The sequence below is a fragment of the Rousettus aegyptiacus genome, unplaced genomic scaffold (genome assembly GCF_014176215.1).
Source record: "Rousettus aegyptiacus isolate mRouAeg1 unplaced genomic scaffold, mRouAeg1.p scaffold_m13_p_1, whole genome shotgun sequence".
NCBI classification, from domain to species: domain Eukaryota; kingdom Metazoa; phylum Chordata; class Mammalia; order Chiroptera; family Pteropodidae; genus Rousettus; species Rousettus aegyptiacus.
Window position 1 is genome coordinate 182,804,026 of NW_023416284.1, and position 23,975 is coordinate 182,828,000.

At 41.7% G+C, this 23,975-nt stretch overlaps 1 protein-coding gene across 9 annotated transcripts in view; it reads left to right on the top strand.

Moving 5' to 3' along the window:
* The window catches only part of QKI (QKI, KH domain containing RNA binding), a 127,367-nt gene that overhangs the window by 18,039 nt on the left and 85,353 nt on the right, over window positions 1–23,975 (top strand). For all 9 annotated transcript variants that reach the window (XR_004951542.1, XM_036223497.1, XM_036223496.1 and 6 more), the window contains exon 2: window positions 15,320–15,462. Coding sequence is in view for 8 of the 9 variants with exons in the window: in XM_036223497.1 (XP_036079390.1) it covers window positions 15,320–15,462 (143 nt within the window). In the remaining variant the exon portion in view is untranslated. The remainder of the gene's footprint in view (window positions 1–15,319; window positions 15,463–23,975) is intronic.

A 23,975-nucleotide genomic window follows, 5' to 3' on the forward strand; every position in this document is an offset into this window, starting at 1 on the left:
TATATATTGACCTCCTTTATCTCGTGGTTACTTCACTCATGATAACACTTAATATAAAAATTCGGAGTATGGTGGCATTTTGTTCAAAAAAAAAAAAAAAAGTGCAGCACGGCACGTCTGTGGATCTCGTTTCTGTGGCTACGCAGTCGTGACTGGTTTCCCCTGTGAGTGAGAGGCTGCTACGCTGGGCTGAGGAAGCTAATGTCTGCGTGGACCTGGAGGTTGTCTTGGGATGGTTTTGCCGTTAGCAGTGAAAAATGTTTTCCTTAGAGTTCTTGTGCAGCAGGCCATGGAGGAAAACACATTTTTATAATAAAGGTGATGAATTTAATCGCAGACTGGCAGCCAAATGGAAATTTGCAGACCTTGATACTGGGAGAAAATTGCCTATAAAGCAACTCTTGAGAGAACAGGCTTTAAATTTATCCACCCATTTCGACATTGAAGAGAACATAGGAATCACAGGATATTTTGCTTGGCCTGCTTAGTTCAGATGGATGGTACTTGAGTGTTCTATTTAAGAGCTAGAGATGGTTTAAAGTTGCTTATGCTTTGTATATAAAGCCTTTTGCAGTACATTTTTTTTGTATTTTATTAAATATCTAAAACACTACTACCTTTTTATATTTTAGCACATGATATGCCTAATAATTTGAAATCTATTTAATATATTTATGGTCATTTGCTATGTAATTCATGTTTCTGCCGTTTATATGATGAATTGCAATCTCAAAGGATGCAAAATACTCTGGGTTTATAAGTAACATCCATATAATCTGTCACATAAACTACCACTCTTTACTGTTTTACATTGAACTTAATTTATAAAATTTAAATACAGAATGGTAGTTTTCTATTAGGAGAAATCTGGACTTTGTCAACTTTTTATTCTAAGTGACGTGATGCTTGTCATTCCTAGGAATAACCTAACCTTTCATCCAATATATATATAGTATTTAAAGTGTTTAACCCTGAATCATGGTATATGTATTGTAGCGTGTATTTTGAGGCGTACCCCCCACCACACACACCCCCTCACCATGATATACATTCTTGTTAATTGAGGTTTTTGTGACTGTTGGAAAGTGAGACCAATCCGAGGATGGTAAATATGTAAAATGTAAAAGTGCTAATGTGGAATATAAACAAATATATATTTCTTAATATACTTATTGGGAACTACTGGGAACTAAAGGGAAAAAGTATTACTTCTAGGAAGTTATTAGACTTTGCTTGCATACACAACCCTGATGTGACAGATTCTATTTTCTAATGCTCCTAATCTAGTAAATCAGTACACAGAAAGCTTTATTTTCAGTTAAAGAACGAAAATTTCATGTATCTTAATATATAAGATGAAGGTAGAATATATAGAGAATATATATAAATTACATGAAGTATATTAATGTTTTAAGAATAGATATATTTTTGCATAACATTGTATATATGAGTATTATATACATGTATATTTTAATGAAGTAAGTATTATGCATATGCACATATATATATGTAATCCTTATTTCATTAAAACTTTACTACCTTTCTGTAGCAGGCTGAGTATTCTTGTTTATAAGCTGATACTATATTCAGTTCCCATAGTTACTGGTGGAGGTTTACTTTTTAAAAAGGATTTCTTTAGTGATATGCTTAAATTTCACATCCAAATCTGTGTGATGAAGGTAGCCACAATTTAATTCAAGATTGTTTATGCAAAAGTCTGACACACCCGAAGCACCTAGGATTTTGAGTCGTTCCAGAGGGTTTCAGAAGCAGAGGTTTGAACAGTCACGTCATTGAACTCACTCAGGCCCGCGGGACTGGCAGACCGGAGCCAAGTAGGGGAAGTGTCCACAGTAACATGGCAACCTCAAGGCGAAGTATAAGAGCCTTCCCTGTTGTTTTCTTCTGTTTCTGTGTCGATAGCTATTCTAAGGTACTGAATTGTAGTTATGTACATATACGTGACAAGTCAGAATGTCCCCTCCAAGTTTCCTTCTTCCAAATTACTCATTTGAGCTTAAAATAATTTTAAATCTCAGAAAAGGGGTTAAATCAAAATTGGTCAGATCCTGGAGCAAAAAGCTCTTACCTTTTAAAAGAATATGTGGACACATGCTGTAGAGAGTATTTGCTCCAAGTATTTAAGGGTAGTTTTTAATACGCCAGACATACTTCGGGGTTTATATTTGAGTAGTTTAGTTGTAAGGTTTTCTTGATTACATGGTTGAATATTTGAGGAGGAGCTTAGTAAAAATGATTTGGAAAAAAAATCAGCTGCATCTTCATTATATCTACCACTTTGCCATTTATGATGAATTTACATGTGAAGTCATTTGCAAACAGTGTTTGGTTATTTGGTAGATTCCCTTTCTAAGTATCTTTTATGCCTGTAGATTCTAGGAAAAGAGTAATTACACATTTTACATGACTGATATTCATATCAGCAGATACTATCTCTCAGACTTATTTGTCAGGATACAAACATAATTTTCCATTGCAATCATCATTGCTAATGCCGATATGGACTTATGTATATGTATCAGACATATATAGATTCATATTTTAATTTTTATAGCAATCTTGTGAGCTGGAAATAACTCCATTTTATAGATGAAGAAATGGAGGCAGGCTGGGACGTCACAGTAGTTTTTTTCCCAGAAATTGCACTCTACCCCTTTGGTTCTCTATTCACCAGGGGTCAATAATGTAGTCAGCCGTTTTGTAAATTTCTTTAAAAAAAAAAAGTAAAATTTTACCTAATGTGAACTGATAGTTTTGGTTAGTTCTAGACAAAGATAAAGGAGAGTCATCGTTTTCCTCTTGTCTTTTATATGCACGTTACATTAAATTAGCTGCCGTAACTGCCCCTTCCAGGAAGGTGGTGCTCTGTTGACTGCGTAAATAGCTCATTTGACTTGAAAGTGCCATACTTTTCGTGAGAGAAAAGACAGCACAACATACTCAGAGTGCAGGAAGTGTAGTGTCTTCCCAAAGCTTGTTCCATGTGATGCCGGCTGCCCGAAAGTGTGTTCGCTTTCTGCTAAGCCCTGACGTTCCCATGTGCCTCTCGCTGAAGGTTCCTGCTCACGCCCGGGTGCTTGTGAGTTGGCCTGGCTTGGAGAGATTTTATGGCCTTTTCCACTTCCCTGCTTAAAAAAAGTGTGCTGCAGAGTCCCATGGACCTGTGGAACCTGCTGCCTCTGGAATGACCTGACCGAAGATGGCAGATTTTGTTGCATTTAGTCTTCCTAGGAATGTTTGGTTCGAAACCACCATTAGGGAGAGATTCATCTCTAATGACTGGATTTCACTCATTTCCCAGTGTGATGGTGGTGGTGGAGTGCTGTTTGAAATAAGGGTTTTTTAGATGTGGATTTATATCGGTAACATTCCACTTGCCCCTCTCAAGGCAGGCCGTAGTGAAGGCAAAATTTTGTTCTTAGAAATTCTGTTCATAATGAAGTTTCTACCAGGAAAAATATGGATCGTTTTCAAGGAACAAATACCTAATTTGAATGGTAACTTGCATATCTTTAATCCTAAGTGTGGTTCCTCTAAAATACACAACTGTTCTTCGACCTCTGCTTTTGAGAAGTTTTTGAGTCAATGAAGGAAGTACCTTGAGCAAGAAAAACAGAACCCCTTGCCTGGATAATCATAGGATTGCTAAAAATACCAGTCTAGTACAGAGATGGAATTAGGAGTCCGAAAATTAAGGTTTGGAAAAAAAAAATCTTTGAAGAGAGACAGAAGCATATATTTAAAGCTTTTTTTTCCTTCATGTATCAGATCCATCAACATAATTATGTATCATCAGAGTGATAAATATACATTCATGTTTTTTTCCACTTTTATCCTCCTTTTCTTCATAATAATTAAAGCGAAGGTTTTTATGCATCTAGAATCCAGTTTTCCTTGGCTTGGTCTTTCCTGCTATAGAACCAGATGAAATCATAGAACTCTGGTATTTACTCTTTAAAAATTGCTTCGTCTAGTGTTCAGGTCTGGGCATTTATACCCCAGGCCCCTCAGCCTCACCTGTCAGTCACCTCCAGGCCGCTTGTCTCTTACCTGGAATCCAGTTCTTACTACTAGAACTGCGATGGGGCGGGGACCGTGTTGCTTAGTAGCTCGTCCCAGGCACCCAGCCCAGAGCCCGATACACAGAAAGCTAGCACATGTTCAGTGAGTAACAGCAGCTTCTTGAGCACCTATTTTGTGCCAGACAGCCTATAAATACGTTATGCCGTGAATTTTCTTTTTCTGTCAGACTCAGAAGTTTAGATCTAGAGCTCTCTCAGATGTCTTTACAGTTGAGAGTAAACATAGACCGTGAAACACTTAAATGACTTGTGAAGGACACACAGCAAGTTCCTGGTAGAGCTCAAATGAGAATCTCAACTGACTTTCTCGGTTTAATTTGGATTATACCATGTTTTCTTAACTTTATTGTATATGTATACACGTTTCCTTCTTTTTCTCTTTATTCATATAATCTCCAATTTCTGCCCTTTGCCCCATCTTTTTCCTTTTCTCTGTCTCTCGCTGGCTGCCATCACTGCCTTTTCCATTCTCAAGACCACTTTCTCTAGCAGCAGCGAAATTTATTTTTGGGAGATGAAGCAGTCACGTTGAGGCTGCGGTGTGGTGTGAGTTAGAGTATGTTTGGGGTCCGACCTAGGCTCGATCCTGACTTTTTCACGTACAAGTTATGTGATCTTTGGTAAAGTGCTCAATCCCCAAATCTCAGTTTCCTCACTGTAAAATGGATGGAGGGGAGACTAGTATGTACCTGTAAGGGAGTCCACCTGACCAGACTGTAATGAGAGAGCGCTGACCTCCAGGGCAGACTTCCAAGGGAGCGTCAGTACTTGGAAGGAAGTCAGACCTCCTTACTCTGAATTGTGAGTGGAGATGCTGCCCCTTCCGCCAGGAGCCCCGCAGCGGTGTCATGTCCAGGACCAGGGTGCTGTGGCATTTGGGTCACCCCTGGGAAAGGGTAAGTCTGGGCTACAGCGGAAATGGCTACAGAACAGTTCGCTGAACAGTCTGTTTGCACAGGAGAATTCGTTTTCCCCTGTGTCCGTCGAGGCATCTTCTGCTGCGATGTCCGGTTGGTTCCCTGGGGGCTTTTTCACACGTGTCTCCTCGGATGCGCGTTTGAGAAGGGAGGACGCATGTCTCTTAATTTAGAAGGAAAGAGGAATGAGGAATCAACCAAACAACCTATTGATGCTTGAGTAAAGTTTCAAGAACGCTTTGTAGCTTTGCATGTTTTTGTGCTAATAATCTTAATAGGGTTTGTTTAAGTGCCTCCCCTTCCCCCCAAGGATCTGAATGTTGCGGATGTATCAGAAGGCAAAGACAACGCTATCTGCCATCCCGGAGTTTACGTTCTTATGCAGGAGGCGGGGCAATAAGCAGTAAACACATCTGTCAGGCGTTAGGCAGTATGAATTATGGGAATACATTGGACAGGGTAAAGGGGACCAGAGTGTTCAGGGTGGGTTGGGGCAAGTCGCAGTGTTAAATCGGGAGATCTGAGTGGGCCTTGTTGGGCAGTTGACGTTGAAGCAAAGATTTGAGAAGGCGATGGCGTGAGCCATGCTGCTCTCTGGAGAACAGCTTTCGAAAGGGAGGGGAGCGTCATTGCAAGACTGAGGTCAGGACCAGCAGCTCCTTGTGTGGCTGTAGCTGTGAATGATACGTGGGGGGCGGGGAGGAGGGGTAGGTTGCTTAGGAGAATGGGTGGGAAGGTAGGAGGGGCAGGGTGGTGACAGGGAGCCTCCGAGGACGAGGACGTCGTGAGTGCCTGCAGACGTTGGCGACGACCTGGGTTACACTAAGTGAGGGGGGCAATTATCATTCGGTTATTCTGAATTAGAGGTTATTCTGAATGTTTTTGAGATCCTCTGTTTATGTGTAAGCAGACATTTTTAATTTTTCAAAAACTAGAAAAGAATACATTTGCATAGCTTTGACTCTCCCCCACAACCATCTACCCCCCTCCTTTCCCCACCCCCAAGTAAGCAATCTAGAAGGCCAAAGCAAAAGCTTTTATTTCAGGTTTTTTGTTTTTGTTTTTTTTTGAAATAAATGTAGGCTTAGAGCAAAACGGGAAACAATGGCATAGAGGGTGACGGTAGCTCACGTACCGTGCTGCAGTTATGGGAACCAAGAAACTGACATCGGTGCGCCGTCATTAACTCATTGGCGCACGTCACTCACATTCACCGGTGTTCTCACTCACGTCCACTGCCTGGGCCCGGACCCAGCTGGAGACCCGGGTGGAGACGCCGCATCGCATTCGCCGGCGCCCGCGCACTCTGGTTTCTTCCAGGCTGTGACGGTGCCGCGCTCTTTCACGACACTTTTCTTAACAGTCTAGAGAATTGCTAATGGGTTCTTCTGTAGGATATTCTTCCATTTGGGTTTATCTGATGATTTCTCATGATTACATTGAGGGTTAAGCATTTTGGGGAAGAAAACCACGGAAGGGCGACCTGGGCGCTGGGTCGCGGCGCACAGCAGTGGCACGGCCTGGCCTGGCCGCGGTGCCGGGCCGCCTGGGCTGGGCCGCCTGGGCTGGGCGGGGCGGCGCGCGCCGGGGCCCCACCGTGCAGCCTCTCCCCTCCGTGTGGCTGGCAGGTGGCTTGTAGGGCGGTGCTCTGAAACTGGACAGATATCCTGTTTCATATTTCTGTTGACTAATTTTAGCATCCATTGGATGGTTCTTGCCTGCAGCAATTATTACTGTGGTGGTTTTCTGCTGGTGATTTTCTGTATTTATCTTTTCTTCTATATTAATTGGAATTTTATGAGGAATCTGTTCCGTCTCTCCCATGTATTTCTTTTACTCAGTTATTTATGTCATTGTGGTCTCATGGATTATAATCCATTACTATCGTTATCATGTTATAAGTGAGAACTTAGAAGTATTTTTGAATAGTCAATAACATCGAGATGATTAAAAATTCAAAGACATGTTAGAGTATGTGGTAAAAAATATCCTATGTTCTGAGTACCCTTTTCCACTGCTATGAGTTTACTTTTATTCTTCCAGAAATAATAAAAGGGTTGAGAACACAGTCATTAATAAAAATTGCTAGAGTCTCAAGTTTTACTTCTAACCTGGATCCCGATGATACCTACTGAGTAACTGTTGCATCTTCAGATATTTTTGGCTAATGCTTCTTAACCAGGTTTCCTAACCTTCAGATTTAAACTTAAAATTTCATATGGCACACATTATATAGAGAGAGATAAGGACTAGTTTCTCCTGAGTACCCTAAAAAACAAAATGACTGGAAGGCAACATTTTTATTAGAGTACTTAATATTCAACTTTAAATGTCTTGACATCTAACAGAGCTAAAAATAACGAACGTTCAGACGAAATGCGGTTTAATCGAGAAAGGATGCCTACGCCAATTAATTGGCTTTTACTTCAAAAAGTCCTTCCCCCCCCGCTCAGTTCTGTCCTTTTTCATCGCGCGTGGCGCCTGCTCTGTGCGCCAGCAGCGTCCCGGCGCATTCGGGACCGTCACCCTCCCGGGAGCGCAGGCCTGGATCCACCCACAGGACCGCGTGCCCTGCCGGCAGCTCGGCGTGAGGGGGGGGCGGGGCCGAGGCAACACTGAATGCACCGCGCTGCACTCGTCAGGGAACCACCGATGAAAACCCAAGGGTGGGTTTGTACCGTTTTATTTCCCATTCTCTAGTTACTGTCTCTTCAAGTGAATTTTAAGGTTCTCACCCTAGGGAGCCGTTTATGAAAACTAAAAATGTGGTTGGCCTCGTGACCTTGGATTAACTTTTTAACTTCTGAGCATCCTTATTATTATTTAAAATGGGTATTATATTCTACTTCAGATTCTGATGAGCAGGAGAAATTCATATAAATTATTTTAGCATGGTGGAGGTGTTCATATGTTAAAATAGGTCTTTGTGGTTTGTTTTTAGAAGTAGGATTCATAATTTAATCCCTATTATAATTTTGTATAGGGAATCCAATATTATGCAGCATTTTGACTAACGTGCTTTCTGCTCTCCTAATGAGATTGTCATTATTTTAAAGTGATAACTATTAAAAAAAATTATATAGTAACATACAAGTGAAATAGTCAAATGCACCTCCCCGAGGTCACTACTGCTAGTAGTTGTTACATCTTTTAAGAAAATTAAATTTTTTTTTTTCAATTACGATTGATGTGCAATATTATGTTAGTTTCAGGTATACAGAGTCGTGATCAGACACTTAGGAACGTGTCAGGCGGTCGGCCCATCGACAGCGCGCACACTGACTGCGGGGTGCTGACGCCACGCCCGGTGCCGGAGCTTGTATCCCCGTGACGGCTTTCACGCCGGGCAGTTCGCGCTTCTCACCCCTTCACCCTTTCGCCGCCCCCCCTCCTTTCCTCCCTGGCAGCCAGCTGCTCCTTCTCTGTATGAGTTTGTTTCTGTTCTGTTTGCTCATTTGTTTTTTTTAGAGTCCACATATAATTGAAATCATGTGGCATTTGTTTTTCTCTAACTTATTTCACTTAACATAATACTCTCTAGGTCCGTTCATGTGGTTATAAGCAACCAGGTTTCATTCTTTTTTATGGCTGAGTTATATTCCAGTGTGTGTGCCTGTGTGTGCGTGTGTATGTGTGTGTATCACATCTTTATGCGTTTGTCTAGCAGTGGATACTTAGATTGCTTCCATATCTTGGCTATTGTAAATAATGCTGCAGTAAACATAGAGGAGCATGTATCATTTTGAATTAGTGTTTTGGATTTCTTCAGATAAATGAGACATGGAAATGTTGGGTCATATGGTAGTTAATATTTTTAATTTTTTGAGGTGTTATATATATATACGTGTGTGTGTGTATATTTTATGTGTCTATCTAAAAATACACATACTTAATATAGATTGAGCCATATAATATAGCAGTCCCCAGCCTTTTTGGCACCAGGGACCAGTGCTCCTATGAGCATCTAACGCCTGGTGATCTGAGGCGGAGCTGAGGCGGTGATGCTGGCCCTGGGGAGCAGCTGCAGACACAGATGAAGCTTTGCTTTGATCGTTCACAGCTCACCTTCTGCTGTGCGGCCCAGTTCCCAACAGGCCTTGGACCAATACTGGTCTGCGGCCCGGGGGTTGGGGACCTCTGATGTAATAGATATTCTTTTCTATAACTTTTCCAACAGCCTTTTCAGGAAGTTGCAGCTACTGATAAATACAAAACAGCCTTTCTGAACAATCATGGAAGTAGGATGAACGTTTTATAAGACTTGCTGTTCATACTTTGTATGTGAAATGTATCAGCAATTTTGCACAATTGTTAATTTTGGCACTTTAAAGAGAGCTGTGATGTTGAATCTAATTTTGTAATTTTTCTTTTTGTGCTTAAAGTTCTGAAGTACAAATACAGTTTAACCCCCAAAATAAGGCCCTATCTAGAGAATTGGTAGCTTGTTTGTTTTTTTCTTGCCACTTTCAAAGCAATTACCTCAAAATTAAGCCAGATTTATTTGATTGTTTGAGTAAGCAAAACACATTCCCCTTAGTAGAGCACATTCTCTAGTAACCTGCTTTTTAATGCGTTTGCTCTCTGTACCTTGTGAATGTGGCTTTTCAAAATGAGCATGGCGAAGTTATATTATTTCTTGAGTTTTACTCTGCTCAAAATATCCTTAAAACTTTCCCTGTATTTAGTAAACCCTGAATTAGAGGTTTCTTGTAACAGAAGAGATCTTTGTTGACTAAAGGTACAAAACAGTCACCTGGTTATGTAGTGGCAGTTGTTCTTAAGTTATAAATACACTCCTAATATTATTGTTTTCAGATTTAATGAGTATCATGTAAATAGAAACTAATAATTTGTTAAGCAAGACCTAAAATAACAGAAATCTTACTTTGCCGTTTGCGTATGTGTGCCAGGGAAGTGTCCAGCCATAATGAATTACAGATCGTGAGGCGGTAATAGAGCCCGTTTAAACTTCAGTGAAATGAGGAAGTCTGTCGTTTAAACTTTGCTTATAAAATTCATACTATGTACATTGAAACATGTATATTTTATGACCAGTTGACTCTTATTTTACTGCATGAATTAATGGAAAATGTGAAATTTCAAAAAAGGCAGCAGTGTTCAAATGATACAGTAACCTCATTTCTTTCTCTGTTTTAGCCCCAGCTGTATTACAGTGATAAGGAAAAATTTTTTTATGGATTTAAGTGTAATGCACAAAGAAAAAGCAGGTAGATGCCCAAATGAAATATAATGGCTATGACATCAGAGTGGCTAGTTGAGCAATTGGAATTAGCTTCCATGACACTGAGCGTAGGACATGTTTTGTATGAAAATTTTTTCAATGTTTTTAACAGTCTTTTAATTTGGATTGTTACAAATCTTGAAAATAATACTTTCATGCATTTAAAAAATGTGTATATCATTAACAGTTTTTTGTTTACTACTCAGCTAGTAAATATTTTTAATATTTTATTTCCTTATTTTGACTTCTTTGGTTTAAATGTGTTGAAAAAAATTGTAAGCCAGAAAGTAAAATAGGGCTATATTTTATTCTTTTATCTACCAACATTATAATATTGAATTTGTACACAGTTATTTTCTACCTTGGGAAATGACTACTTAATTTAATAATTCACCCTGCATTTTCCTATTCTTTAATATTTCTTCATGTTGTTCTTAATTCCGACATTTTATTTTTCCATAGAGCGATTGACCTGTTAATCCAATAGTTCACATTTTAAAAGAATGTGGAAAATTTTAAGGTTAGCAAAGGGCGGGATGCACATGCAATAGTTCAGACAAAATAAGGGAGTGGTGGGGATGGGGAAGCCCGAGGCAGAAGTGAGCTGAGGCTTTTTATTCGTAAGAATGATGTTAAAACAAAGCTTTTAGTTATCGCTACGTGAATTAAGAGGAAGGGAAGAGGCTTAATGCAGGCGATGTAGTAACAGGTTGCACGAAACAACGGTGTGGTGACTATTTTCCCACCTGTCTTAGAAGCAGAATTTACTGACTGGTAATTGAGCTTTAGTTTGGAAAAGGAAAAAAAAAATCAAGATAATTATGGCAGAGAAATGTTAGGAGACTTAGTATGACCAAATCAAGTTTTCAGGCCTAAAGAAAAATAGTTTTCAGGATGTTGAAATTTGAAAAAAATGTGATAACTGAATATCAGTTTAAGAAACCATGAAAAATAAAGGGATCCTGAATGATAGAAGAGGCGAATACTCCCCCAAACTGAAAAATTCTTGTTATACACTTGATGGCACAACCTGTAGGTTCCAAAACATTATTTCCTCTTTAAACTGTTAGACCCTGGGAGAGGGTCAGGTCCCAGTGTAGCCCGAGATTTCACCGGTTACTTAAGGCGTACCTGTGCTTTAGTATCCAGGCTAGAGAAGTGTGTGCTCTGCGACATTGCAGCTAGTTGGATCCTTGACGCACAGAATCATCATCCCTAAAGAATGTCAACGGATAGATGGACATAAATCGGAAAGGATATATCGAGTAGAGAACAGTCATGAAACTGCCGATGTCTGAGCAAGCCGTGTGGACGTGCGCAGGGTCCGCAGTGCCGCGCGCTCGCCGCAGGAGTAGCGGCATCACGCACACCGCGCAAAGCGGTGCGTTTGGGGCTGGAGGCAGGCAGCCTCAGCCACAGGCTGACCCACTGTCAGGGAAGGGTGGGTGCGGTGCAGGGGTTTCCATCTTAAAAGGGACGCAGACCAATGGAGTGTGTCCGGAGGAGCGGGAGGGTTCAAACCATGCCGTCTCAGGCTCGAGAAGAGGACGCTGAGATACAACAGAGCTTTTTATGTGTCTGCGGGGCTGTCGTGGAAGAAGCGTGACCTATGCTGTCAGCTTTGGAGTGTCGAGTTGGGGTGGGGAGGAGAAATTTTAGGAAAGAGTTTGTTTCGGGAAAATAAATTTGTTAACATTTAAGAACTTCAGAGATGTCTAAACCAAACTGTCTTGATCTTGGGGTATTTCGGGGTTATTTGTAGTGGGAATTTTTATAGCAGGTGATTAAACAAAAGGTCGTTAGCTCTCAAACCACTGTTGTAGGTTGGTGAAGGTAGCGTGGCCATAAGGGACTCTGCGCAGTATTATGTAATGTTTGGTCCACCGAAAGAATATGTGAAACAGACTAGTGATGAAGCATTCCTTTGTTTCGTAAATGGACACCTGCGAAGGACCTGGAACACCGCCCGCACCCATGACACGCTTCGGTATTATTTCGACTGTGATTATATCAACTCGATATCAACATTAACAAAAGCTCTGATCGCCAGGACTCATAAAATGAAAAGATTTGGAGACAGAACTTTCTGAACATGGGGGAAATAATGAATGGAATCCTTGCATACTGAGGTTGGAGACCAGTGGATTCAGTTGAGTCACTCAGTAAGCAGTCTGTAATTATATGAGGTACAGGCACAGAAAGGCTAAGTAAGAAACTTGTCTGAAATCATACAAGCGCTTACTGTTAGGACTGGAATGAGAACTTGTTCCAACTTGAGTGTTGTAAATAACACGCCAAGAAGTGCTAATGATTTCCTGGCTAGAAAGTGGCTGTTGGTAAAGGGTGTACTCAGCTGGTTAGGCTCCACAATGAATCAGATTGTGAATTCCTTGAGAACTAGAACTTTCTTAGCCATCTTTTCGTTCTCAGACGCACTACTGTCTTGTATAAATTCATGTTCTGTTATTAAATTGAGTGATATATCTTAGACTGAAAGAAACAGTGGAAAGATTTTTTAATCTTAAGTAAAGTAGAATTTATAACACTATATGTACTTTTGCTCTATATACTCGCCGTCATTAGAAAACAAATGTCAGTTTCTTTCCTCTTGACTTCGTGACCCTGACGCCTGCGGTAGAGTCGACGGCTCCTGCTCCCGCGCCGCCCCCTCTGCCCTCACTGTCCTTGTGCCATAGGCATCTTCTTGTTCCTGCGCCATGCTGAGAGCTGGAATGCCCTGCAGTCTGGCTCATTCCCCCCGTCATTCACCCACCCATCTACCTGATCCACCACGTAGTAATTGACCCAGTGTGTTCAAGGCATAATTCTAGGAGCTGGGGAGACTCGTGGAACTTTCAGTTATTAATCAGGCTCACACATGTTTGCAGAAATACAACTTAAGTTCTAAATGTGTCTTCCATTATATCATCAAATTGAATATAGGAAGGTTGTTGGTTTTGTGTATTTGTTTTTTTAATCTAGTCATCTGGATTTTTTTATTTATAATTAATTTTCTTGATTTATCTAAGTTTGACAAAATTATTTACTTGGAAAATCATTTTTCCCTTTCAAACTATTGTATTACTATGGTTATTTACAGATTTTTAAATATCAACTGTCATAGTATAAAGTCCGCTTTGTGTGGTGCGTGTTTTAATACGCTGGTGGCACCTCTTCATCTAGGCTGTTTGCATCTATATTTACAAACAGATGTTATCTGTAGTTTTATGCTGTTGTCAGGTTTCTGTATCTGTTTATTAACTTCATAACAAGAATTGGGAAATTTCCGAAGAGATTTAAATATAATAAATTAATTTCGAAAGTGCTTTCATTTAGAGGCTGGAACTAAAGGATATTATATATATTTAATATGATTAAAATTTTCTAATTCCCTTTGGTTAATTACTTGCTGTAATTATGTAAATTATGTAAACAATCATCTGTGTTTAAATTATTACTTGGTTATTGAGAATTGTCATGTGCTGATTTAAGATAATGCTAATTTGATACTGGACATCTTTAGAAAAGATTTCATTATGAAACTAGAAGTATAAGAAAGAACTTCGAGAATGAGGTCTTGTCCTTATAATGTAATTAAACTCAAGATACCTTTCTTTGATTTTTAAAAAAATTTTATTTGCAATTCTAAAATAAACATTTGGTTAGCTTTGACAAGCAGATTGTAATTTAAGAGAGAAAATTTTATAAAATGAATATCACCATCATCAAAGCAGAAAATGTATCAGAGTCAGTGTTTTCACTGATGAAGACTTTGTAACTGGGTAAGAACACCTTTGATAGATAGTGCCTTTTTGCTGTGCTGAATTTTATTTACCTGAAAGCGATTTAAATAACTAGTTAAGAAAAAGTGTGCGTTTATAAAGTATGCATTTAATCTATAGCAATAGATTAAAATTTCATGTTTGCAAAGCATATAAAATACATTTTAAAAATAAACAGCATTTTATTTTTAAATACTTATGGGCACAAACCTTTTCCCCAAAGAGGATGTAATCTATAGCTTGGAGAGATGGTTACAGAGGCATCCAGCTAATTCAATGACAACATTTATTAGCATGTTCCAATGGGCAGGAGCCTGTCCTCTAGTGCAGTGTGGAAGCTTAAAGAATTAATCAGTTTCTTTATGCAGCTCTTGATTCGTTAAAATAGATTTCTTATACTTTTTTAAAAGAAGTATATTTATGCCAGGGATATCATAGTGGTTTTTTAAAGAGGTCATTGACAAGGTATCTCTGCTTGCCTTCTTATATTTCATCCATTGACCTGATGTAGTTTAATCTCTGTTACCATCTTTAAGTCTCCTCTGATTGTCAGTGGCTTAGTGGTCGAATCCAGGGCGCTCTCTTTTGCTCTTTACCTTACTGTACCTGTGTGGTATTTGACACTGTCGATCATCCTTCCCGGAATCTGTCATGTCTTAGCTGCTTTGACACCTCTTCCCTACCTCTGTCTCCTTCCATTTCTTCTGGGTTTGGATCTTTTTTTTCACCCCTCAAATGTCACTTCCCCTAAGGTTCATTCGGTCCTTTCTTTTCCCTGTACCCTTTGTCAGACATCTCTTCTGTTCCTCAAGCTTTATCTACCAAATCTGGGTCTCAGATTCAGACTTCTGCTCAGTCTACGATCTATGAGTCTGTGGTAATCTGTTAGTTTGGAAGTAGAAGAGAGCTTTGGCGTTCGTTTTGTCAGATAGGCCTTCTGACAGGTTATTTGAAGTTATCATTTGGAATGACTGACCTCACTTACAAATGGAGAAATTGGGTAAAATGACGCATCTGTATTGTAGTGGGCGCTGAGGTTAGTTTTAATAATTTATATTATTTGGTGTATAGATTTGATCTCTGGGAGGAATCAAAGTGAGGCTATACTTTCGTTAAATGTCGACTTAATCCAGAGAACGATAGACTAGCCGAACAGTTGCGTTCTTCTTTGAGTTTCCGCATTTCATCAGTGACATCCACCCTGCCCTGTGTTTTTTCCCCTGGATTAGCAAGAACGTTTTCGTCTAACACATTTACATTTTTTACTTTTAACAGAAATTAGCAGAGTACGGAAAGACATGTACAATGACACGTTAAATGGCAGCACAGAGAAACGGAGCGCGGAGCTGCCCGACGCGGTGGGGCCCGTCGTCCAGTTGCAAGAGAAGCTCTACGTGCCCGTGAAGGAGTACCCGGACGTAAGTATGCCCGCCGCCCGCGCGCCTTCTCCGCCCCGCGCACCGCGGGAGGAGACGTGTCTGGCGGGAAAGACCCGAGTGTTGTCAGCCGCTTCTAAGAAAACCTCACGCGAGGACTAAAGGTGTGAATAAGGTGGCACGGATAACTTACAATATTTCTTTCTAAATCTGTTTTCATTTGACCGCTGCCGCGTCACCTTTGGAAATGCACGTGGGTAAGACTTAGTTGTAGATTCCAGGTGGGCAGGAATGGCGTAGAGGGCCGTGGCCATTAACGTCAGCGCCCCAGGTACAGCTCCGAGCTCCTCTCTGGCCCGACCTGAAGAAGCCACAGCCTGGCCGCACCGTCTCCCCAGGGAAGCGGGAGTGTGGACTCTGTGAGCGCTCAGGTTCCTTTCCGCTCTGAGAATTGTATAACCTCCGTTTGTGATTTATTTTTTGTCCCTCTTAGCCCCTTGCTCAGCTATTCTGTATAAGCATTTTGTTGTGAAGAGTCTCCTTGTGCCATAACCATAAATTTATAAATAGCTCCAAACTCTGCCTTTTGTTACAGAGGCTGACGTGGGGTGGTCCTTCTGTCTCTGACCTCACCGAAGACGATTTCCTCTACCTCAGTGCACTGTACAGTCATGCTAGTCGGCTTGCAGGACAGGTCGGGCCTGTTCCCCGCCTGGGGACCTGTGTTAGCTGTGCACTGATCTCTGCTGGCTGGCTTCTTATCGTTGACGTGACATTCAGTGTCACTTCATAGAGGCCTCCCTTGACCCTTTTATCTAAAAGCAGTCTGGTTACTCATTATATCACCTCAGTCTTTTTATTTTTATTTCTCTGTGTAGAAATTTTTATCTGACATTTTTCTTGTTTATTTTTCTCTCCCTAGCAAAATGTAAGGTACTTAAAATAAGAACCTATTTTTGTTAGTAATTGCTGTGCTGCAGGTGTGTATGACGTTGGACATAATAGGCACCCACTACTTCAGGGGTCCCCAACTTCCCGGACCACGGACTGGTACGAGTCCATGGCCTGTTAGGAGCCGGCCGCACAGCGGGAGGTGAACGGCAGGCGAACTAGCAAAGTGTTGTCTGTGTTCGCAGCCGCTCCCAGCGCCAGCATCACCGCCTCAGCTCCGCCTCAGATCCTCAGGCATTAGGGTCTCATAGGAGTCCCGGGCCCTGGTGCCACAAAGGCTGGGGCCCGCTGCACTACCTGTTGAATAAATAATGGCAAGTTGGCACTAGGTTTCAGAGGACTTTTCTGAAAGCAAATACAAGAAATAGTTGGTATCATAGGGTCAAAAATGCTGTGTGTATTCTGAGATGCAATGGTCGTATGGACAGTGTAGTAATCTAGAAAGGGGAAATGTCTTAATTTGGATTAATGGGGAAAAGCTTTGCTATTTCACAAGTTGTATTTCCAATATAATTTTCTATAAATCTAATAACATTTACTGTTTTTATAGGTATTTTTGGTTGCAAACATTATAGTTCTCAATAACGTAGTCAGAGAACTCGTTGGCAGACAGCTGGGTGCGGCAGGAAGGGTGAGAGAGGAATCAGGGCAGCTGCGCGCCCGGCAGGGGCGGGGCCTCTGGTGAGAGCCTCGCTCTGAGTGCAGTTTGGCATCAGCGCCTCCCAGACTTTATCTTGCACTTCACATTTTAGGCTCAGTCTGCCATGACCAAGGGACAAGCCACGAACATGACCTAGGCACGAGGGCAGCGGGCCTGCCCTGGGTGTTGGGAGGCGGCCTGGGGACCGGACCTTGTGGTTTGGGCAGCTGTTCTGGGAGTAGTCTAGTGTCGTTTGGTGTTTCTGTATCTCCTAAAGCAGCAGTCCCCAACCTTCCTGGCACCGGGGACCGGCGCTGCTGTGAGCATCTAATGCCTGAGGGGCGGAGGCGGAGCGGAGGCGGCGAGGCGGGCACTGGGGGGCGGCTGCAGATACGAATGAAGCTTCGCTCACCCACTGCTCACCTCCCGCTGCGCGGCCCGGTTCCTGACGCCACAGAATGGCACGGGTCTGCGCCCCAGGGTCGGGGACCCCTATTTTAAAGGATGTCAGTCTTTACACATCTGCTGGTGTAAATTATAAAGGATAAAATTTTAGCACTAGTCGTTAACATAGAATATTTAAGATGAGACCTTGTTAGAGAATATAACCTGGTTCTTTTTTAAAAAAAGGGAAAAAAAAAGGCATATCGTCTAGATCAGTGGTTCTTAAAATGGGGTTCCGGCACTATAGCACCCACACCTGCAGGCCGCAGCCCAGACCAGTTGGCTTGGAGAGTGCGGCCTGCAGTCTGGGGACGATGCCTGCGCACTCGGGTTGGGAAGCACGGCCTCATTTTACATCGTCAGGATTCGCTGGGCGGAGCGGGAGCCGAACGACGTCTCTGCTTCTGCGGAGCGGGCATGGCACAGGCAGAAACAAACAAATAGGAACTGTAGGTACAGTCAGTGCTATTGAAAAAGTGGGGTGAGCAGAAGAACAGGGACTGTGTTTCTAGTCGGGACGTCTCTTACAAGGTGCAGGGGGTGCGGAGACGAGCAGGGTGTTGGGGAAGAACGCTCCAGGTGGAGTGAGCAGCAGGTACAGTGCCCCTGGCGCGAGCTGCCTGGGAAGGGGCCCGGGAGATGGGCGGCGAGGGCGTGGGCCGAGGGGCCGCCCCCGACAGGGACTGTGGGCCGCGCTAGGGGTTCCGCGTGCTGCTCTGAGTAGAAGAGGAAGCCATCTGGACATTTTGAGCCACGGGGCGCCGTGGGCTCAGTTGGGTTTTAGTGGCTTCATTCCGGCTGCAGCGTGGAGAGAGGCTGTTGGGCGACGGTGGCAGCGAGGACACCAGCTGCGGAGCAGAGGGGACTTGACCGAGAGGACTTAGAAATGCCGGGACCCTGCACGTGAGGGAAAGTCAGAAGGGGCTCGGAGGTTTTGCTCAGATGGGGTAACAGAACCCTAAAAGACTGCATCCTAAAGACAGGGAGGTGGGGGTCAGCGGTTCTGATGCAGAGGTGCTGAGTGTGGGGTCAGGCATCCAGGTGTGGCCTTGGAAGATGCACAGGTGGGTGTAGGAGCTGTAGATGCTCGGCAACCAGAAACGTCTTCCCATCCCCGCCCCCACTTGTATGGACGCTTGACTTTGTGAGTGAATTTATCCCATTTGACTAAAAGATGCTCGTATTGCTGTTAAAGTTTCAAAGGGGCAGCGTAGCATCGTGGTCAGAGGTATGGACTCGGTCTAGACCCTGTCTGGCTCCGCTATTTGTTTTGTAACTTGGGCACATCACTTGTTGTCTCTGGTCCTCGGTAGACTCCCCTCCGTAGTGGAGGTGGTAACAGGGTTACTCTTTCACAGGGTATGAGGAGTTACGAGCGAGTTATAAAGGAGTTAATAGGTGTAAAGCGCTAGGAAGATGCCTTTATGCTACACAAATGTTATTAGCAAGTAAGCTCCACAAAGGTGGAGGTTCTGTCTGTTTTCATATTCCCACTGCCTGGAAAAGTACCTGGTAAATATTAGATGTACAGTATTTGTTGTTCATATCTGCATTAAAGCCTCATTCTTTCAAATATTGCTAACATTTTTTTTTTTTTTTTTTTTTTTTTAAAACTTGTGTTTTGCATTCGCACGTAGCGACGCGTTTCTGGAGGTGTTACTTTGGAGTGAGTGATGGGGCGTGGCTGCGCACAGCTCTGGGGTGGACACAAGGGAGTCTGAGAGTCAGTGTTCCAGAAACGAGGCTGCCGAGTCATGCCCTTCACGGTGGTGTGAGTCAGCGCCTTGCTGTGGCGATGAGAAGGGAGTATCGGTGGCCTACTGGAAATTTTTACAAAATTCATGTTTATTAATATTTCCACTTATTGATAAAGCAGACTTCCGTTGCATCTTTTCTGTGCGCCAGGCACATCCGGGGAGTGGGGATGCCAATTCAATTGATAAAACTCACCCTAGTGGAGGTAATGGGTTTGTGAGCCAGACAGGCCTGGGTTTTGAATCCTGGCTTACCCCCTTCCTGGTGGTATTTGTCAGCCGGTGCCGCAGTAATGCTCCATAACCGGCTGCCGTGAAACTCAGCTTCTCAGACTCCGAGCCGCTGTCTGTGCTCTTGACTCTGTGCTGTGTGTTGGTTGCTCGAGGCCAGCAGCAGCTGGGTTCACATTGAGTTCCTGCTGGGCCCAGCCCTGAGGGGCAGCAGCTCCTCAGAGCATTCTCTGTCAGGGCAGGTCGCTGGAGTGCCGGACAAGCCAAACTGCCTCTGCTCTTGTCCCACTCACTGGCATTCTGTTAACCCCCCAGTTGTCAGCTGGGGATGTTGTTGCCCCTCTGGGACATATAGCAATACCTGGAGATATTTTTGGTTGGCAAAATTTGGGGGTGTTACTGGCAGCATCTAGTGCGTAGGCACCAGTGACAGACACTGCTAAACATCCTGCATTGCTCAGGACAGCCTCCCACAAGAAAGACTTCTCCTGCCCAAGTGTCGGTAGTGCTGAGATTGAAAAATTGCATTAAGTCTCTGTCCGCAGTGAGAAGGAGACTGGAGCAAGTATAAATGTTTGCTGAAAAATAATCGAGACTGTCCCATCGGCTTTGAGCACAGGGTAATTTTTTGGGATCTGTTTCCTTGTCTGTGGATGTAGAAGGCGAGACTCATAGCGTTGTTTAAAGGAATGGCGATGACAAGCGTATGGCGTCTGACAGAGTACTCAGTATGGTTCTTGTGATTGTGAATAAGGAAACAGTCCTCCCCTTGAGGAGCCTGCAGTCTTGTATGAAAGATAAAAGATAGCGCATTAGATCATTGAATACTATTTAAGTTTATCATACATTCATAAAATGACAGACATGAATGAAAATAAGAGTTAAAATAGGCTATCACACAGGTAATTTGGCCTATTAAGGACTTGTTTGAGTCCATGAAGATCTTATAAGCAATATATGAATGGATTTAACTGATCGCTATAAGTAAAAGAAGTTATGTTTCAGTGAGTCAGTAATAATTCTCTCATTAAGTTTACCCAGTTATCAATTTTGAATGATGAGAAAATGTTTCATAGAGTCTATTGCAGTGGTAGAGAAGTTCCAAATATTGGCAAGGTCTAGCTGTTAGGGACCTTAGTCATTCGGTATATAATGCACAGATGAGAGTGCTAGGCTGTTTGCTTGGGACATGTGATGTGACGAAACTGTACTGAAACTTTTCCCAGAGATTTCATATGAAAATAACTGATTTTCTGATGTTTGTAAAATAGGTTTTCATTTTGAATGATTATAGCCTTGAAAGGTATGTCTTGGGTCTAGGTTGTTATGACGACACATCATTAGAGGTTCGTAGGATGGATGCATGCTTCTTCAAGTACTTTCAAGTTTGTAGGATCCCAGCCTGGTGACTAATAGTATAGATTTATTCGCAGGACTCTATAGTCTCATAATAACATTCTTTGTTAACAGCGGAGCATGAGTTTTAAGTTCCCTTTCAGTCCATTTTTCTTGGGTTTGGCAAGTCATAGCTTCTGAGTTAGTATAGGGTTTTGGTGCTTTTTGTCTGTTTCTCAAGATTGTCACCCGCATATTGGCTGTTGAGCTGGCATTTGTTTTGCAGGGGTTATGAGAAGAGGGGTCAGCGCAGGTAGCTTTCCGTAGGCTTTTGTTCCTCTGACTATTGTGATTTGCTTCTTGTGTTGAAGGAATTAAGAGTCTTCATGAGTTTTGGTGTAAACTATTTTCACATTTGTTCATCTGAAAAATGAATATATGCTAAAACAAAATTTAATGATTGATAAAATCTTCTTTTTCGATATTTAACTTTAACCTTGATTTTTATCTGGGTATGATCTTAATTATGCGTGAGAATATATTTTAAAAGTAAAATCTATACATCTCTCTTACTATTAAACAGATTCTTGATTTTAAGAAGGTTTAGTATATATTTTTGAATGGAGTTGTGAAATATTTCAGATTCCATATTAACCTGTTGAGGTTTTTAATTTAGTGTATGGTTTGATAATATGGAACATGTTTTTAAGTTTTAGGTAGTGCAACTGTTATTATTGACTTATAACTTTAAACAGTTCAATTTAGTGAAGGTCAGTTTCATGACAGTTTTTTTCTTTTGGACTTCTGAAATCTGGTCTTGACTGCTGTAGAACCCTGCTTTTGCCAAGTCCAGAAACAATATCAGAAAGCAGCCTACCCGGCATGAACTTGGCCATCTGTTTGACATTGGTGTGATAGTTTTTTCTGTATTATTTGGTAAAGAGTGATTGATCTTAAAAATGTATTTATAGTATTTTGGGGGGTTATAGAACAATGATAATTTTTATTAGTTTCTTGCCTTTTTATTTGTAAGGCTATATAAAAGCAGTATAAATTTATAATTTTAAAGACAGATTAAAATGTAAAACTTTTAAAAAAGTTATTAGAAACATGAAGGCTAAAGAAGAGATCTGAGTATAAACTAGTAAAATTTTGATGTCACTCTTCCAGAATGTCATGTGTGGCCTGTCATGGGCAACTGGCAAGGAATAAAAAATGACTCTCATGGTACTGTTACAGCCATGATCCAATTATGCAGTGCCAGGGACCTAAACCAAGGCAGCGGCAGCTGAAATGAAGAAAAGGGGACAGATTAATGACAATCTTAAGATTTCTTAGTCTGTTACATGCGGAGGCAAAGAATGAGAGAGAGTCTTGCCAGTGGTGCTTTTCATTGAGAATAGAGAATATAGAGGGATGAGCAAGTTTTTTAATTTAATGTAAAAGAATCAAGAGTAAGAGATGATAAGCATACTATATTAACAGAGGGTCATAATTTAATTAAAAACCACTATAAGTAGAGTTGTTCATAACAATGTAGAAACATTGAATCAGGGTTATAATAGAAAAGATGGTAATCAGGAGGTCAAATATGACTAAACTTTGTGCCAAAAACTCATCACTTTAAGAGCTGAATTAATAATTTTGGAACAGTGTATGAGGCTGGTACTATTTATGCAGCAAAACATAAGAAATCAATTTCAAAGAGCCTTGGGCCCTATTTGTAATCTATGGTCAGAACTATATATTTCATCTTTACTCATCTTGGTGACACTTTTAAGCGCAAAGAATCATATTCTCTTTCTCTTTTTTTAAAAAATTATACATATCTGTCATTGATATGTGCAGATCAAGCAATAATCACGTAAGGTTTTCATTCATACAAAAAGTTCAATTAAGATAAAAAAAAGTTATGGTCTGGTTAGTTATGGATGGGAGACCGTTTAGGAAACTGCTGTAGGTGTAAAAAATAAAAAGGAAGGGATCATAAGCCGACAAGATCCTCGCAGCCTGCGAGGTCAGCCAAGTGTCGCCGTGCCTGAATAAATAAATAAGAAAGAATTAAAAAGTTGCGTACGATTATTATTAAAGCAGTAATCCTAGTCAGTAAAGGCATGAAAATATTGAAAAGGTAGTGTGCGGTTATGTAAAAGTAGTCTAATAATACGTTTTAGGATTTAGATGGAGAAAAAATTATAAAAACACAATTGGACTCATTCTGATAGTAAACTTGAATCCGAAGAGGGTTTTTATAAGCTTGTAAGCATTTTTGAATCATCAACATCAACAAGAATGAGAAAACCAAACGTGAGTTTCTGGTGTGATCGGGGCACGTGTTTAAGGCCTTTAGGGGAACCTGAACCCTATAGTCAATCTCGGTGTTCTAGGGTTTGGGCTACTTTTGTAGCCTCTCGTGTATTAGTTGTAGATGGTAACATAACCGCCTGCCGGTGTTGTTTTGAGGATCAGGTGACTTAATGCACCTGGAGTTGCCAAGCAGAAGTTGGCTCGTCCTGGACCATCACTACTAGAGCATACTTGACACCTACGAAATGTGGAATGACACAGCTTGCGCCCTCACGGTGCTTCCATGTTGAAACGGAAAGTGGAAATAATAATTTTGTTCTATGACATTTACTGTCATTTGGAATTTATCTTGAGATGAGTTGGTCAGGCTTACCAGTTGAGAAATTTCTGAAATGCATAAAAGTTCTTGTGGTCACTTAACTTACTTAGTAGTTGAATTTTTTTTCCAGTGAGAATGAAAAATCACTATATAATTTCTGTGAACACTTTTAAATTGCGTTATTCAGCAGTCTGAATAATAGCAGTTTCATTTACTGCATGTTGCGTTGAGGCTCTCTGGATTTGCAAACGAAACAAAACAAAACAAAGCAACAACCAGGCGTTGCTGGTTCCTGACTTAAAGGACTGACCCGAGAGAGACGTACAGAGCATCGCATGCTCTGTGGCAGGGGCTCTGAGAAGCTGGGTGCGGAAGGCTCTGAGATGGTCAGTGTGGAGGAGAAACAACTGTCTGGGAATCAAAAATACACAAATCGCAGAAGCAGCGCGTGAGCGCGGCATTGTGTCACGAAGGAGGTTCGATGTGGTTGTCTAAGGAAGGGTGAAGACGGCACTGCAGGGAAGGAGGGTTAACAGTGCCTGCTGTTTTCAGAGAACCGTGGATTGCTTATGCG